The sequence below is a fragment of the Dermacentor silvarum genome, chromosome 5, assembly GCF_013339745.2.
Source record: "Dermacentor silvarum isolate Dsil-2018 chromosome 5, BIME_Dsil_1.4, whole genome shotgun sequence".
Taxonomy (NCBI): Eukaryota; Metazoa; Arthropoda; class Arachnida; order Ixodida; family Ixodidae; genus Dermacentor; species Dermacentor silvarum.
In genome coordinates, this window is record NC_051158.1 from 186,502,313 (window position 1) to 186,516,503 (window position 14,191).

The 14,191-nt window shown below is 46.2% G+C and overlaps 1 protein-coding gene across 1 annotated transcript in view; it reads right to left on the bottom strand.

Moving 5' to 3' along the window:
- Positions 1–14,191, bottom strand: part of LOC119453958 (charged multivesicular body protein 6-A) — a 29,593-nt gene that overhangs the window by 921 nt on the left and 14,481 nt on the right. The window contains exons 5-6 of the mRNA XM_037715988.2: positions 9,003–9,068; positions 8,222–8,399 (exon numbers count right to left, since the gene is read on the bottom strand). Coding sequence (XP_037571916.1) covers positions 8,222–8,399; positions 9,003–9,068 — 244 coding nt within the window. The remainder of the gene's footprint in view (positions 1–8,221; positions 8,400–9,002; positions 9,069–14,191) is intronic.

Below are 14,191 nucleotides of genomic sequence, written 5' to 3' on the forward strand. Positions count from 1 at the left end.
TTTTGCGCGAGCAGCAACCGGAAGCACCTTCTCGGCCGTGACGGAATGCGAAGCGGCAGCGTCGCGCTTGGCACGCTCAAATTCACGGCGACTGCGAGGTGAGAGCGAGCGCACCCGCGTGTGAGCGCGCGCGAAGAGGGCCTGCATCTCTCGACCCGGCGATCTTGCCGCCGTGGGCGTGACCTTTCCCTCTCCCTTCATTCAAACCTGATCCCGCAGCTTCTGCAGCTGGTCTAGCCCGCCAAGCCGGCACTCCTTTCCCAGTTGATGTTGCCGAAGGAAAAAAAAAACTTTTTTTTTCAACGCGCTTGCAGCGCCACTCTTTGGTTACTCTGAACATATGCCCTTGTGTTCAGAATGCATATTTCTAATATTTTTTTGTTTATTTTGTGCGAAGCAGCATTGTTGTTTTTGTCTAACTTTTTCATTTTTTATTGTTATTTTTTGTATAATCTTTAATAAATATATCTTGTTTGAAATTAATACCATTGTAAAAATAATTTCTTCCTTTATAATTTGATACTATACACTTTAACATCAAGCATTTGCTGTGGCAGGAAAAAAAGTATTGCTTAGACCACCCGAAAACTACTGATTTTCCTGTGGTCATGAAAGTGTTAAGATACGCCATACATTCTTTCACATATCGGAAATACAGACACATGTCTTGCCAGACGTATCATGATACAGATACAATACACCCAAAGTGTACTAAAGATAGTATCTGATACTGCCCACCACTGCTTACAAGAGGCCATCTCGACGAAAGACAGCTAGAATAGTTGATAGACAGGTAAGGCGACTCTCAAACATTTGAGGAAAACACAATGACATCATGGAAGTAACAAAGGCAGGTTGACCATTTATAGCCTCGAAGTGTCCCTCATCCGTTCGAACATAGCAGGGACATTACAGAGTCAAAATGACTTAAAAATGAATTGATAGAACTATATGACTCCGTGAAAGAAGTCAAGGATGTCATCAATGCATGGGTGTAATTCTGCGTGTTATTTTGTTGAATGACAGTCGATGCAAAATCTCCACCTTTCATCCTTCTTGACCAGGACAACATGATAGCCTATGGCCTGGAGGTTGCTTCGATGATGTGTTTGGCAAGCATCTTATCCACGTCACACTAAATGACTTAACTTTCAGCAACAGAAACGCGACAGGGACGTTGGCGGATAGACTAGCAACATCGGCATGTATACAGTGAGTCACCAGCAAAGTTTGCCTTAATGGATGGTCGTCGAAGATGTCTCTGTAAGTTGCTAGAAGACTGCAAAGCTCAGCAGCTTGGTCGGGCAGAAAATCAGGAGTGTAATTAAGAAGAACGCGTGAACTAAGGCAGCAGGATTGCCCACAGCATCGAGTGCCGCGGAGGCTCTAGCTTAGAGATTGTACTCGGTGAAATGCTCGACCCGTCATCGGTCTTTCGTCGAATAAACCTCCTTTATAATTGATGGAGGTGCTGGGTAACCCTCAACTCTACCGTCCTGGAACTCCACACTCGGACGCTATCTTACACCATGCCAGACGCCGAACCGCAGACATCACCACCCGCTCTCTGCGCTGGGACTATCTGCCAGCGGGATCCTACCAACTTCAGCGGGACCGACAACGACGACGTTGAAGGTTGGCTTGCGTTCTACGAGCGGGTTAATGCTCATAACAAATGGGACGACCAAGCTAACCAATGTCGTTTTCTATCTCGTGGGCATGGCCAATCTCTAGTTCAAGAACCATGAGGCGGATTTCTGAACATGGTCTACGTTGAAAACAGCCTTTACAGAAGTATTTGACCGTCCCGCCGTTCGCAAACTTCGAGCTGAGCAGCGCTTGTGCACACACGCAGGACACTGGTGAAAAATTAACCGGTTACATCGAAGACTATCTGTGCAAACGCATCAATGCCACCATGTCGGAAGCGGACCGAATTAAGCACATCATGAAAGGCATTGATGACGGTGCATTCCAAATGCTCCTGGCCAAGAACACGAACAGTGTTGCCAACGTTATTACCCTCTGTCAGAGCTTCGACAAGCTACGCAAGCAGTAAGCTTTGACGAGGCCTTCTCCTGCAACCAACGCGTCAATCTCCAGCCTGGCCATTAGTTCCAACCAGGCGTCGCTGCTCACGCAGATCAAAACCTTTGTCCGTGAAGAAGTTGCACGACAGCTGTCCCTGGTACCCTTCACCCAGGCGCCTGCCAGTCCTTTGCCTTCCACTCTGCGCAACGTCATTCAAGGGGACGTCACTGAAGCACTGCCGGTTGCTCCCCAGCAGCCGTTTGTGGCTGCTCCGCTCACTTGTGCTGCGGTAGCTGCCAGGCCACACCACGAGCCGGTGCCACCTTTTCAGCAGCCCATGCACCGTCCTCCTGCTCCCGTCTGCTGGGTCGGTCCTCCTGTTGCCAACCCATGGCACACGCACGACAATCGGCCTATATGCTTTGCATGCAGGTATCCCGGACACGTCGCAAGGTTCTGCCGCCGTGTGCAAACGATCGGCCATGATCTACAGGTGCCTCATTACCCGGTCGAGTCCAATGCTCCCTACACTCCACTGCCAACTCGTTCTCCAATTCATCTTCCTCGTTTCGACCATCGCCGCTCGCAATCCCCGCGTCACCGGTCGCTTTCACCGATGCGTCAGCGGCCCGTATCTAACAACAAGGGAAACTAGATGACGCAGTTCCCGAGGTAAGAACTGTGCCAGCTTCTAAATGCACAAGTCCTCATTCCTTACCTGCCGTGTGTGTCGAACGTGTCGATACAGTCGCTCTACTCGATACTGGCGCATCTGTTTCTGTTAAGGATGCCAAATTTTGCCGATCACTTCATAAGGTGACGACGCCTCTTCCTAGATTGTCACTTCGGACTGCAAGTGCTCAACCCATCGAAACAACCGCAGCGTGTACAGCTCGCGTGAAGATTCAAGACGTTATGTACACTGTAGAGTTTGTACAGCGCAGTCCACTTACATTTAGTCGACTCTCAATAAACGAACCTCGGTTAAACGGAAATTACCAATAAGTGCTGTCAAGAATGGAACCTTTACGTCAAAACGAATGCGGAGGACACCTTATGAAGAACTGGAAAAGGTTCTTTTTTTGTGGTTTAAGCGTGCAAGGAGTGTGAATTTCCCCATAAGCGAACCCATTTTGGAACTGAAGACACGACAAATAGTTCTGCAAATGGGCATTGAAAACTGGCTACAGGAGGACTTTCCAAGCAAGGCAGGAAGGTTGTCTTTCTCGTGGATAATTGCCCTGCTCATGGCAAGGTGGAAGGATTGAAGTCCATCACTCTTGAATTCTTGCCAGCCAATGCAACAGCTGTGATCCAGCCAGTGAATCAAGGTGTAATACAGAACATCAAAGTTCTTTACTGTAGCCAGCTACTTCACCGAATGCTACTTTGCACAGACAATGGAAAGAGCTACAACACAGATTTGTTGTCGGCAATCCACATTCTGGCCCATGCCTGGGAACAAGTGCAGGAAACCACACTACAGAGGTGTTTCCACCATGCAGGCTTTGAAGCACAAGAACAAATGCTTCATGAAGAGGAAATACCTGCCGACGCCGATGCCATATTCAGTCAGGTAGTGCCCTCTGTCCCTTTTACGCGGCAGGAGTACGAGGCAATTGATGAGAATTTGAGCACCTGTCGCGAGAACAGCCTCGAGGAACTGATTGCTGAAGCACAAGGCGAAGATCAACCCTCCTCCAGTGATGAGTGCGATGACCTTATTCCGAGTGCAGTGGTGCCAGACAGTGCAGCTAAAGGAGCAGTCGAACTTTTGCAGCGCTATTTTGGGCGTGAAGGGTGTCCAAAATTTCTGGCAAGCCTGTCAAGCATGGCCACTTCGTGAAAAAGCAGCTCAAGCATGCCAAGCAAACCACAATTGATTGCTTTTTCCCTGTCCATGTACAGTATAGACCACTTATAACGTAACCGCTTATAGTGCAGGACCGGATATAGTGCATCCCGTTAATTTTCCCATAGCTCCATGTATACACGTATCGCTTATAGTGCAGTTGCGGGAAACTAAATAATGGTTACAGTGCGGCTGCCTGGGAGTACGGAAGTCAGCGGAGACGGCGAACGCTCCCCTCAAACGGGCACCCCAAAGAGTGCTCGAGGAAGAAAGAGAGACGAAGTGGAGGACAAGGGCACGTGGTGCGAACGAACAGCCAGTGAGGCTGAAACCAGAACCTTGAGTGCGAGAAAATATCACGGCGCGCATAGCGAGCAAGGGCCACGAAACTGCCAACGCCGGCCAACGCTCGCTTACCCAAACACAACACGCATATTCCAAGATAGGACGAACAAAAGAAATATAAGCAGTGTTTTTTAGTATAAATGGTGAGGATTTGAGATTACGTTGAATAAAGTTTAGCGCTCTTCGTTGCCCGAAAAGCCCTTCCTCTGCTTTTTGATACTCTTGACCCCACTGCCGGTTTCAGCACAATGCCCGTTTTTAACGCCCTTTCATCTCCGCTCACATTGCTTCATCACGAATGCCTTGGCCACATCGAGACCGTCGATTCTATGCAGATTGTCTCTGTTCCCGACGAGGCATCCTCTACAGCCGTCCTTGACCCGAGTGCTCTCTCTGTTCCTGACCCAACATCTACGGATGTCTTCACCCCATTCAATGACGAGGCTCTGACACCTTCGCAGCGATCCCAGCTTCTTGCCATTCTGCAGCACTTCCGAACTTCTTTCGACTTCGCCCAAGAATTCTTAGGCCACACATCAACAGTCAAGCACCACATCGACACTGGCTCCCACTCACCACTGCGCCAATGTCCGTATCGCGTATCCACTACGGAACGCCGCGTCATTGCAGACCAGGTCGACAACATGCTCCGTCGAGGTGCGATTCAACCTTCACAGAGCCCATGGACTTCTCCCGTGGTACTTGTCACAAAGAAAGATGGTTCTATACGCTTCAGTGTAGACTTTCGGCACTTAAACAAGATCACGCTGAAAGATGTTTACCCAATGTGTCGCATTGATCATGCTCTGAACTTGCGGTCAGGCTACTGGTAGGTCCCGATGGCGGAGGCCGATTGCCCAAAAACTGTCTTCGTTACGCCAGATGGCCCATATGTGTTCACCGTCATGCCTTTGCAACGTTCCTGCTACATTCGAAAGGATGATGGATAACGTTTTGCGCAGCCTTAAATGGAAGATCTGCCTATGTGACCTTGACGACATCGTAGTTTTCGCCCCTGATTTCGCAACACACCTGCGCATCCTTCAGCGCGTACTCAGTTCCTTGACCAATGCTGGTCTGCAGCTTAATCTGAAGAAATGTCGCTTTGCCGCATGCAAACTGACGATCCTCAGCCATGTTGTGTCTAAGGATGGCATTCTTCCAGATCCCGAGAAATTATGGGTCATCTCTGCATTTCTTAAGCCCACTACAATGAAAGAACTTCGCAGTTTCATCGGCTGGTGCTCTTATTTCCGGCGCTTCGTTCAAAATCTATCCTATCACCCCTCACGCAACTGCTTCGTGGTGCCAAAGACCTCTCATTGTGGTCCCCTGCCTGCAACCATGCGTTCTCCACCTTGCGCCGTCTTCTCACGACGCCACCTATTCTTCGCCATTTTGACCGTCAAGCCCCTACTGAAGTTCATACCGACGCAAGTGTTGTAGGCCTTGGTGCTGTGCTTGCACAGCGTCATCCTGGCCACGCAGAATACTTTGTGGCTTACGTGAGCTGCACGCTCACCAAGTCGGAGGGCAATTACAGCGTCACGGAAAAGGAGTGCTTGGCCATTGTCTGGGCACCTGGCAAGTTTCGCCCTTACGTATATGGCCGCTCTTTTGACGTAGTGACGGACCACCATGTGCTGTGTTGGCTTTCGAATTTAAAAGACCCATCTGGCCGCCTCGCTTGCTGGGCCCTGTGAATCCAGGAGTATGACATACGCGTGGTGTATCGGTCCCAGCGGAAACATTCCGACGCTGACGCTCTTTCCCGCTCACCGGTTTAGTCAGAGGTCACCCGTGAGTCCCCTTGTGAGCGCGCGTTGTCATCTCTTAACTTCGACACTACTGCTTCCGAACAACACAATGACCCCTGAACTGCATCACTTCGTGATGTTCATAAGTTTGTTGGGGAGCCAACTAGAGGTGCTAGATGCAGTGAAGGCTGATTGAATGAGCATCTAGGACAGATATGTCGCCTGCGTCAAGTGCACAAACTTGCCACCGAAACGCCTTGTGGGAGAACTTGAGTTGAGAGGCTGAAGCCGAAGAGGTGTACCTGGCTGTCAGTGACGGTCTCGAGAGTGCGAAACTGCGACATTTTGAGTGAGTAGAACGTCAACAAGTGGAGACACTATGCAGTCATCGTTGGGAATTGATGGTGATGCTGACAAGGTGACAAATGTGGCAGCTTATGGCTTCTACCGCACACAATCAAGTGAGCACAAGCGAAGCAGCATTACAGCTGCACTACCAGCAAGACGAGAAAGCTCCAATTGAAGGAGACCAGTAGCACAGTCAATGAAAGGTGAATGCGTTGACAAAAAATCCAAACCAAGAATGATGTCGTTGGGGTATTGCTCGAGGAGAGCAAATATGACAGTAGTATGGTGACCAGCAATGGTGACACAAGCTGTACACTTCCCCAAGACTACAGGCCTGCTTCCGTCAGCTACACGAATAAATCTGGAAGTGGCGGGCTTCGATATTTCTTTGAGGCGGCGCTGAAGGTGAGCACTCATTACGAAAATGTGCGCACCAGTGTCGATGAGTACAGGCACAGTTGCACCGTCAACCAAGCTTAGTCTTGTCAGGAGTACAAGGAGAGCATTTGCAGCAGAAGTCGACGATACAGCATCACCTCAGAGAGCTGCATCACCTAGTTTTCCAGTCAAAGTTGAGCAGCGTGGCTAGGCATCGTCATTGAGGGGAGGGAGACGACGGGCAACCTCACAGTGGCGGTGGCGGGGTTGCTGAAACGGGCAAATGGAGGCTGTGAGCGACGATAGTTGGTGTTGAAATGTTAAGAAGAGGCATATTGTGTTCTTGGTGTTGACGACCAGTGGTTATTCCGATAGCAGACTACATGACTGATACCGCGGCAGTAGAAACAGATCGAGCGGTCATCTGTAGTCCTCCACTTGGCTAGGTCGTGAAGAGGTTGAACCCCGATTATGCTGCTGCCAAAAATTTACACCAGCAGCGAAGTAGAATGCACTCGGTTACTGCAATATTAGCTCTGTGTTTGTCTGGTTGAGCTCTGCGCCACCAGATGGCTGAACCGTGCAGGCACTTTTGCACCTCAGCTCATCCGATAAATTGCCCAGTTCGCTTACGTTTGCCAGAATACCGGACATGCTAAAACTCTCTGGTATTTGCGGTTCATGCATTTTATTGGGCCCCCTTCGGCGCACTCAACTGCGGTATCCTTTGCCATCCTACTGTACTACAAAAGCTCAATATGGCCACCAGGGCAGCGTAACATGTCAACACAAGCAGGTTCTCTACACCTTTCCTTAACCTGCTATTTTTGGGCTATGAATATGCTTTTGTACCGCTGCCTGCCATGCATGGTATAGTGCAGACTACACAGCTGCTCTTGGTTTTGTGTGCTGCTACACTAGAGCTCTGGGGGCATTTCTTTCTTTTTTAGACCTAAAAGCTCCCCAATTGCAACAAGGTGCCTTGCTTTTTCATAAATCTTTGTTTCATAATCAAGTACTTCGACAGGAATTCATCTCAATACCTGCTTACTTTTCATCACGTGTTGACCACCCAAATAAAGTAGCCATCCCTTTGGGCCGCACTAATCTCTTTTTACATTATTTTCTTTCAAAGACAAGTAGAGAGTGGAATCACCTACCCCCCTCCATTGCTGCCACCGAGGACCAAGCGCTGTTCAAGTCTGCAGTTACTGAACACTTTCTGATGTCACTGCTAACAAATTTTTTCCCCCACCCCCTTTGAATCCCTGTTATATTTTTTTTTTGTATTTACACTGTACCCATCCCCTCTGTAAAACCCTCTAGGTCTTGAGGATATACTGATAAATAAGTTAATAATATTTAACAAACAATTTCAGGTGTAATAATGCCTGTTATCACTGCCTATGACAGAGAGAAGCAGAGGCACTTGTCGCATTGGCCACAACAGCAGTGGCATCCCTATTTGAACGGCAGTTGCAACAGGACAGGTGTGTAGACTACACGTTACCTGCTGCTTCCGCGATGCTGGGAACGTCGGGCAAGGGCGGCTCCCCGCTCTCCGCTGGCACGCTGGGCAGGTCGAGAACGGCTCGGGCTTCTTCTTCAGACACCAGAGCCTCCAACTCGGCCAGCACAGCCTCGTCATCTTGGGCAGTGAGTTGGCCCGAGAGGAGGTCATCTATCTCCTGAAAAGGTTATCATACGACGGCTTGCTACACACGGCAAGAATTGTGGCTGTCAACTATGTGACTGCACGAGAATTGTCACAAGTGGAAACCAGTTAACGTGGGAGGTTATAGATGCACAAACAAATTAAAAGCAATGCCTTGCCTGCTAGAGTTAACATTGGAATAAGAATGGAAACTATTATTGTTAATCTGTCAATATGCTGAAAGATTATAAACTTATAGTAGCTGTTTTGCATGATATGCACAGTAAACCCTTATGCACAGTGTACAAACATGGTCATGAGCTTTGAAATAAACTGTTTTTAAATGCGCCCTCTCACTTCATTTTCTCTTGTCCAAAATGCACTATATTTTTACTGCTTGTAAGGATCATCAAGAAGCCCAAGTAGCTCTGCAGGAGAAAAAGATTGTACCACTGACTCGTTAAAGTGTGTTAAATACACAATAAAACTATGCAACAGAAAAGAGCAGACAAACTTACTTTGATAAAATTGTGAACGAGACTCCAACATCATGATTTTGATAATATCCTGGCCTTTTTCAAAAATTACTTCCCCAGCTCAACGGACCATGACCCTGGATGGAAAACAGCTGGCTTACCTTTTGCTTCTCAATACCCTCCTGCGTTTCGTCCAATAGTGTTTCTATGGCCTCCACTGACAGCACCTGAAACATAACATTCAGAAAAGATGTGCTTCAGACAGACTTGCAGGAGTTATGCTGAACTCGCTCCAGATGCATGACACACAGAGACGAGACATGCTGGTGCCCTTTGGCTATCACACCCGAGCCGTACTCGTCCAAGCTACAACGTCGGCTGCTTTGAACACATTCTTCGAGCCCTTTCGTTATCCTCCTGCTCAGATAATTAAAAATCCAACATTTACATGCGTGCTGAGAGAAGCTCTTTTTTCAGGTCAGACATATTTCATTCAAATTTCTAGCCACTTTAAGAGATAAACCGCACATATATATTTCAAATCTGGATCTCATCATTATCACCATCAGCCTATTTTTATAGCCACTGCAGGACAAAGGCATCTCCCAGCGATCTCTAATCACCCCTGTCTTGCAATAGCTGATTCCAACTAGTGCCTCCAAATTTCCTAATTTCATCACCCAACTTAATTTTCTGCCATCCTCGATTGTGCTTCCCTTCTCCTGGGCAACCATTCTGTAACTCTAATGGTCCACCGGTTATCTAACCTACACACACATTACATGGCCTGCCCAGTGCCATTTCTTTCTCTTAATGTCAACTAGAGTATCGGCTATCCACGTTAGATCTGATTCACACTGCTCCCTTTTCGTCTCTTAACGTAGCACCAAACAATTTTCATTCCATCACTTTTTACATAGTATTTAACTTGTTCTCGAGCTACTATGTTAACCTTTCTGCCCTACATGTTAGTACTGGTGGAATGCAACGATTGCAGACTTTTGTCATCAACAACAGTGGTAAGCTCCCAGTCAGGATTTGGTAATGCCTGCCGTATGCATTCCAACCAATTTTTATTCATGCATAAATTTCCTTCCCATGATCAGGGTCCCCTGTGATTAACTGACCTAGACAAGCGTACTCCAGCACATAGTCTAGAGGATGACTGGTGATCATGAATTCTTATTCCTTTGCCAGGCTATTGAACATTACCTTTGTCTTCTGCTTGTTAATCTTCAAGCCTACTCTTACACTTTCTCAGTTAAGGTCCTCAATCATTGTTGCAATCTGGATGTATTGTGCAATAATTTTGTGGAATAAAAAAGTATTGGTAAACTTTGTACCATTTCTTGCAAAGGAATGTGGGAGTTAAAGGGTTAAGAGAGAAATGACAAAGTGTCACTTGACCTTTTAGTCTGGTGGGAAATGCAGGAATGCCAGTAATGACACCACAGCACTTCAAGTCCCTTTTCTAATCCTAATTTTAGTCCGCTGACTATCTGCCTGCAACACATTGCAGGAACAAGATGTGGGGCAATGTCATCGGCAACTTCAGTGGGGCAGCAGAAGCCAGAATAAGAGCATATTCTATACTCTAACAAAACAGCCACGTAACGACAATTGAATGCAGCTACAGAGGAAAAATGCAAATCATGCGTACATCAAGGAATGCAGTTAGACTACTTTACAAAAATGTCCCCAGCAAAAGTGGCAGAAGCAGTCCATGGAGGCGATCTAAATATTAGCACACACATTGTGCTCCAAAGTACCTAATGCCTGACAACTTCAACTGTACCACACTTGAAAGGATTAATACACACGAACGGAGACATTAAAAATAAGTAAAAGGGTCTTGTTTCTTTCCTGCATGTATAAGTGCTATAACAGTACAAAGACTTATTAGCTTGCTTTTGGTGTTGTGAAAAATATTCACTAAGGTGCCACAAAAACTGAATATAGGTCAATTAAAAAAAAAAAAAAGTTTGTGGAAAGGTGTACCAGTAGTCTTGGGTGCAGTTTGAATTGTCATTAGCCCACAATGGGACACAAACATGCTGAGAATGTGTCAAAATTTTTGTTGTTGCCATTGTGACCCAAGAAGGATTTCAAATAAAATTACTGCAGTTGAAATGATGCTCCAGAAATGAAGCTGGACTGTCGCCATTTTATGAGAAGCATAAGAAAATGTTAGAATATAGTGGAGAATATAAAAATCAAGGGCACTTAGGTACCCGTGGATGAATGCGAAAGCATTGTGACACCTCTTCGATGATGCCTTGGCCTCTTTTGCATAGTTGCATCGACCTCCAGAGGAGCTGGGTGCAGCTACTGACCGAGAAGTGAAGCGCTTGCAGCGAATGCTATGCACGAAGGCAAACTTTCTGGTTCTTTTTTTTCTTTCCCCGCACGGCCGGCGCCACCACTGTGCGGATATGGTGAGCGCCATGTGGTGGTGCTTCAAGAAATCCACGCGGTGCGCGCCTCCCCTTGATCGGCTGTGACCACGTGACCATCTCCAGGGTTGCCGCCGAATTCTCCGCTTCACGAGTTATATAATGCTTTTGCATTAAAAAGTGCGTTGTCCACACTTTGTGCAAGTTTAATATTTCACCTCACGAATGCCGCTCAATGTTTATACCTTTGTGTCACTGGCTTAAGGTGGAAAATGTAACGTACTGGGTAAATTTTATGGGATATCACAATATCAATCTCAGTCAAAGGTAAAATTTTTTGCCAGAAACAATAAGTTTGCCTTGTTTTTTAATCATCCTACCACTTCCATATAAAGAACATTTTAAACTGTGAGCTGGTGTGGCTCTTTTACATAGGCAAGTGCTGCTGATATGAGGTTGTGAGGGCTACCACTCTAGCAATATAATTTGAAAACCTCCTCGTTGCAAACATGCAAACTTGGCAAACTTTCTGTAAATGTGCTTTACTAGGTCTTCGGGAGCAAAATTAGCAGGTCTTGGGACGACTTCAGTTCTGCAAATGAGGACGATGTGACAGAACACGCACAAGGCAAACATGAAAGGGGCAGCACTGCTCTGTTTCAGGATTTTAAGAACAGAAAGTGAAATGGCGCAACTGTCGACTTACGTGAAAAATTATATTCCAAGGCTGTTACGCTGTTCCTACTAGACGTGAACAACCATGGTTGAATTACTTTGCGAGCATCGTGCACGAGTTCTTTCACTCCCGTATTCTCAAATGATCTTCGACTCAAAGCTTTTTCCTCCACTTCACTGAGTTGAGAAAAGCGTGGCCACTTAACCGAAGAGGACGCTAAATTTCCCAAGAACTACATGGATGATCATGAAGTGACCACTTCTGTCGAGGGGTGCTGCTATAGAATACAGTGACAGCAGATCTTATTTATCATGAATGTGGTTATCTCTCGTAAGTGAATTGCTTGATAAATTTTCTCTTCACTAGAATCACTGCATCCGTAAAAGCAGTAAATTACTTAGCACTTTGGAATCTGACTGTGGCACGAGAACCTGTTGGGTCAAATTAACAATGTGGAAGAGAGTCTCGTCTGCCACTGCAATTTGCGAACAGGGCACAACACAAAATCTCTTTCAGAACTGGGCTCGAGAGTAGAACTAGTGAATGGCCAGCAGTAACTTGAGCATGCCGAGCTGGCTACAACAATCACTGCGCCTGCACCTCGAGTGACCAGTGCATGTCGTTCACAGTCCCTTGATAGCCTCAAATGTGCTTTCAAGAATCCTTGGGACTCAACGATGATCAAGTGCAACGGGGCATACAAAAGCGATGGCAATCCCTGGACACTGATCTTGACAGTTCAAACAACTTCTACTTTCTTATAGCGCAGCCCGAACGACAGGGACACAGAAACATAGCACTGTGTGTCTAATGTGTCTGCCTGAGTCCATGTCGTTCTGCCTGCGCTATAACAAAGTAGAAGATGCCATACCAACAATTCCATGTAGCTATCTTCATCAAGAAGGGACAAGTCAAATGTGTGGTTTGACTCTGACAATGAATGAGTGAATTGACTAAACTAACTGTGTTGTAGATAACTGCATTGAGGAATTTCTTTTCACATTTTTTTTAACCTCCAAGCAAGTACAGGCTACAGCTTCAATAACCAAAGGTCTAACATCAACCTATATTCGGGACCAACCAATATTCCCATTTATATACGGTAATTTTGAATAGAATCGGAACAACACAACACTTCACTTCAACTAACCAAGAAAACAAGCTGACTTTAAAAAAAATATATGAAACAATCTACCACATCCATGTCATCAGTTGGTTAACTGAGAAGTCTGCAGTGTATAGCCAAGCTCTCCATATGCCTTCCAAGATGCCATTATAAAAAGGCGTTTGATTCAGTAGAGATGGCAGAAGTCATGGAAGCATTGCAGTAGAGGTAGTATACGTGAATATCTTAACAAATGTCTACAGACATTCAATTCTGTATATATACAATATTCAATGCCTTCAGTGACATTTCCAGCTCTTGGTTCCTGAATCCGAAGTCCAGGTCACAAACAATGAGAATGATTTGCAAGCTTATGGAGGCTTCTCCACTAAAGGTGCTGCAAATAGGAGGTTGAGGAACTCTTCTAACGCTCTCCACATGGGTGCCCCACCGCACCATATGGTTCAGTGGCTTCTTTGACTGCTTATATGATGAAATGCTCTTAAGGCATGCTGCACAACATGTCCAACAGGAAAACCATTAATGGGATCAGTATTCCTCTGATAATGTCTTTAGACTTGCAGATGATGAAAGGATCCTTGAGTTCAAGCAGCGTCAAACCAATTTTTTACAAGTTGAAGAGAGTAGGCTCATGCATGTCTCCTGTAAGTCACCGGTATTTCCTTAACACATTTCTGTTGTAGCACCAGCTGATACCTAGGTATCACAAACTCAAGCCAATTCATGTGGTCTGAACATATCTTGAAACTTGCTGCTGACTATTCAACATTGCTCGGACTGATCAGAAGTTAAATATCAACGTCAACTCACTTCTATCTGCATGCTTGCCTACAAAACGGTCGTCCATACCAAACTCAAATGTACCCAACAAGAACAAGAAATGGGATGGTGATAATTATATACAGATGAAAAAAATGAGGTGTGCCAAAAGTGCTCAAGCTCTTTCCCCTCTTTTGTGGAGCCGCCAACCTGACTGCAAGTCAAATATCACGGAGCGACTAGTAAATGGCTTGAGGTGGGACACGTGGATGATCTCAGTGCTGTGATGACCGCAATCACTCACAGAATGGCCTGGAGCAATGGCGTAAATTTTATTTATTTATTTCACATACTGTCAATCCCTCATGGGATTATATTCATGGCAGACCCGACGTC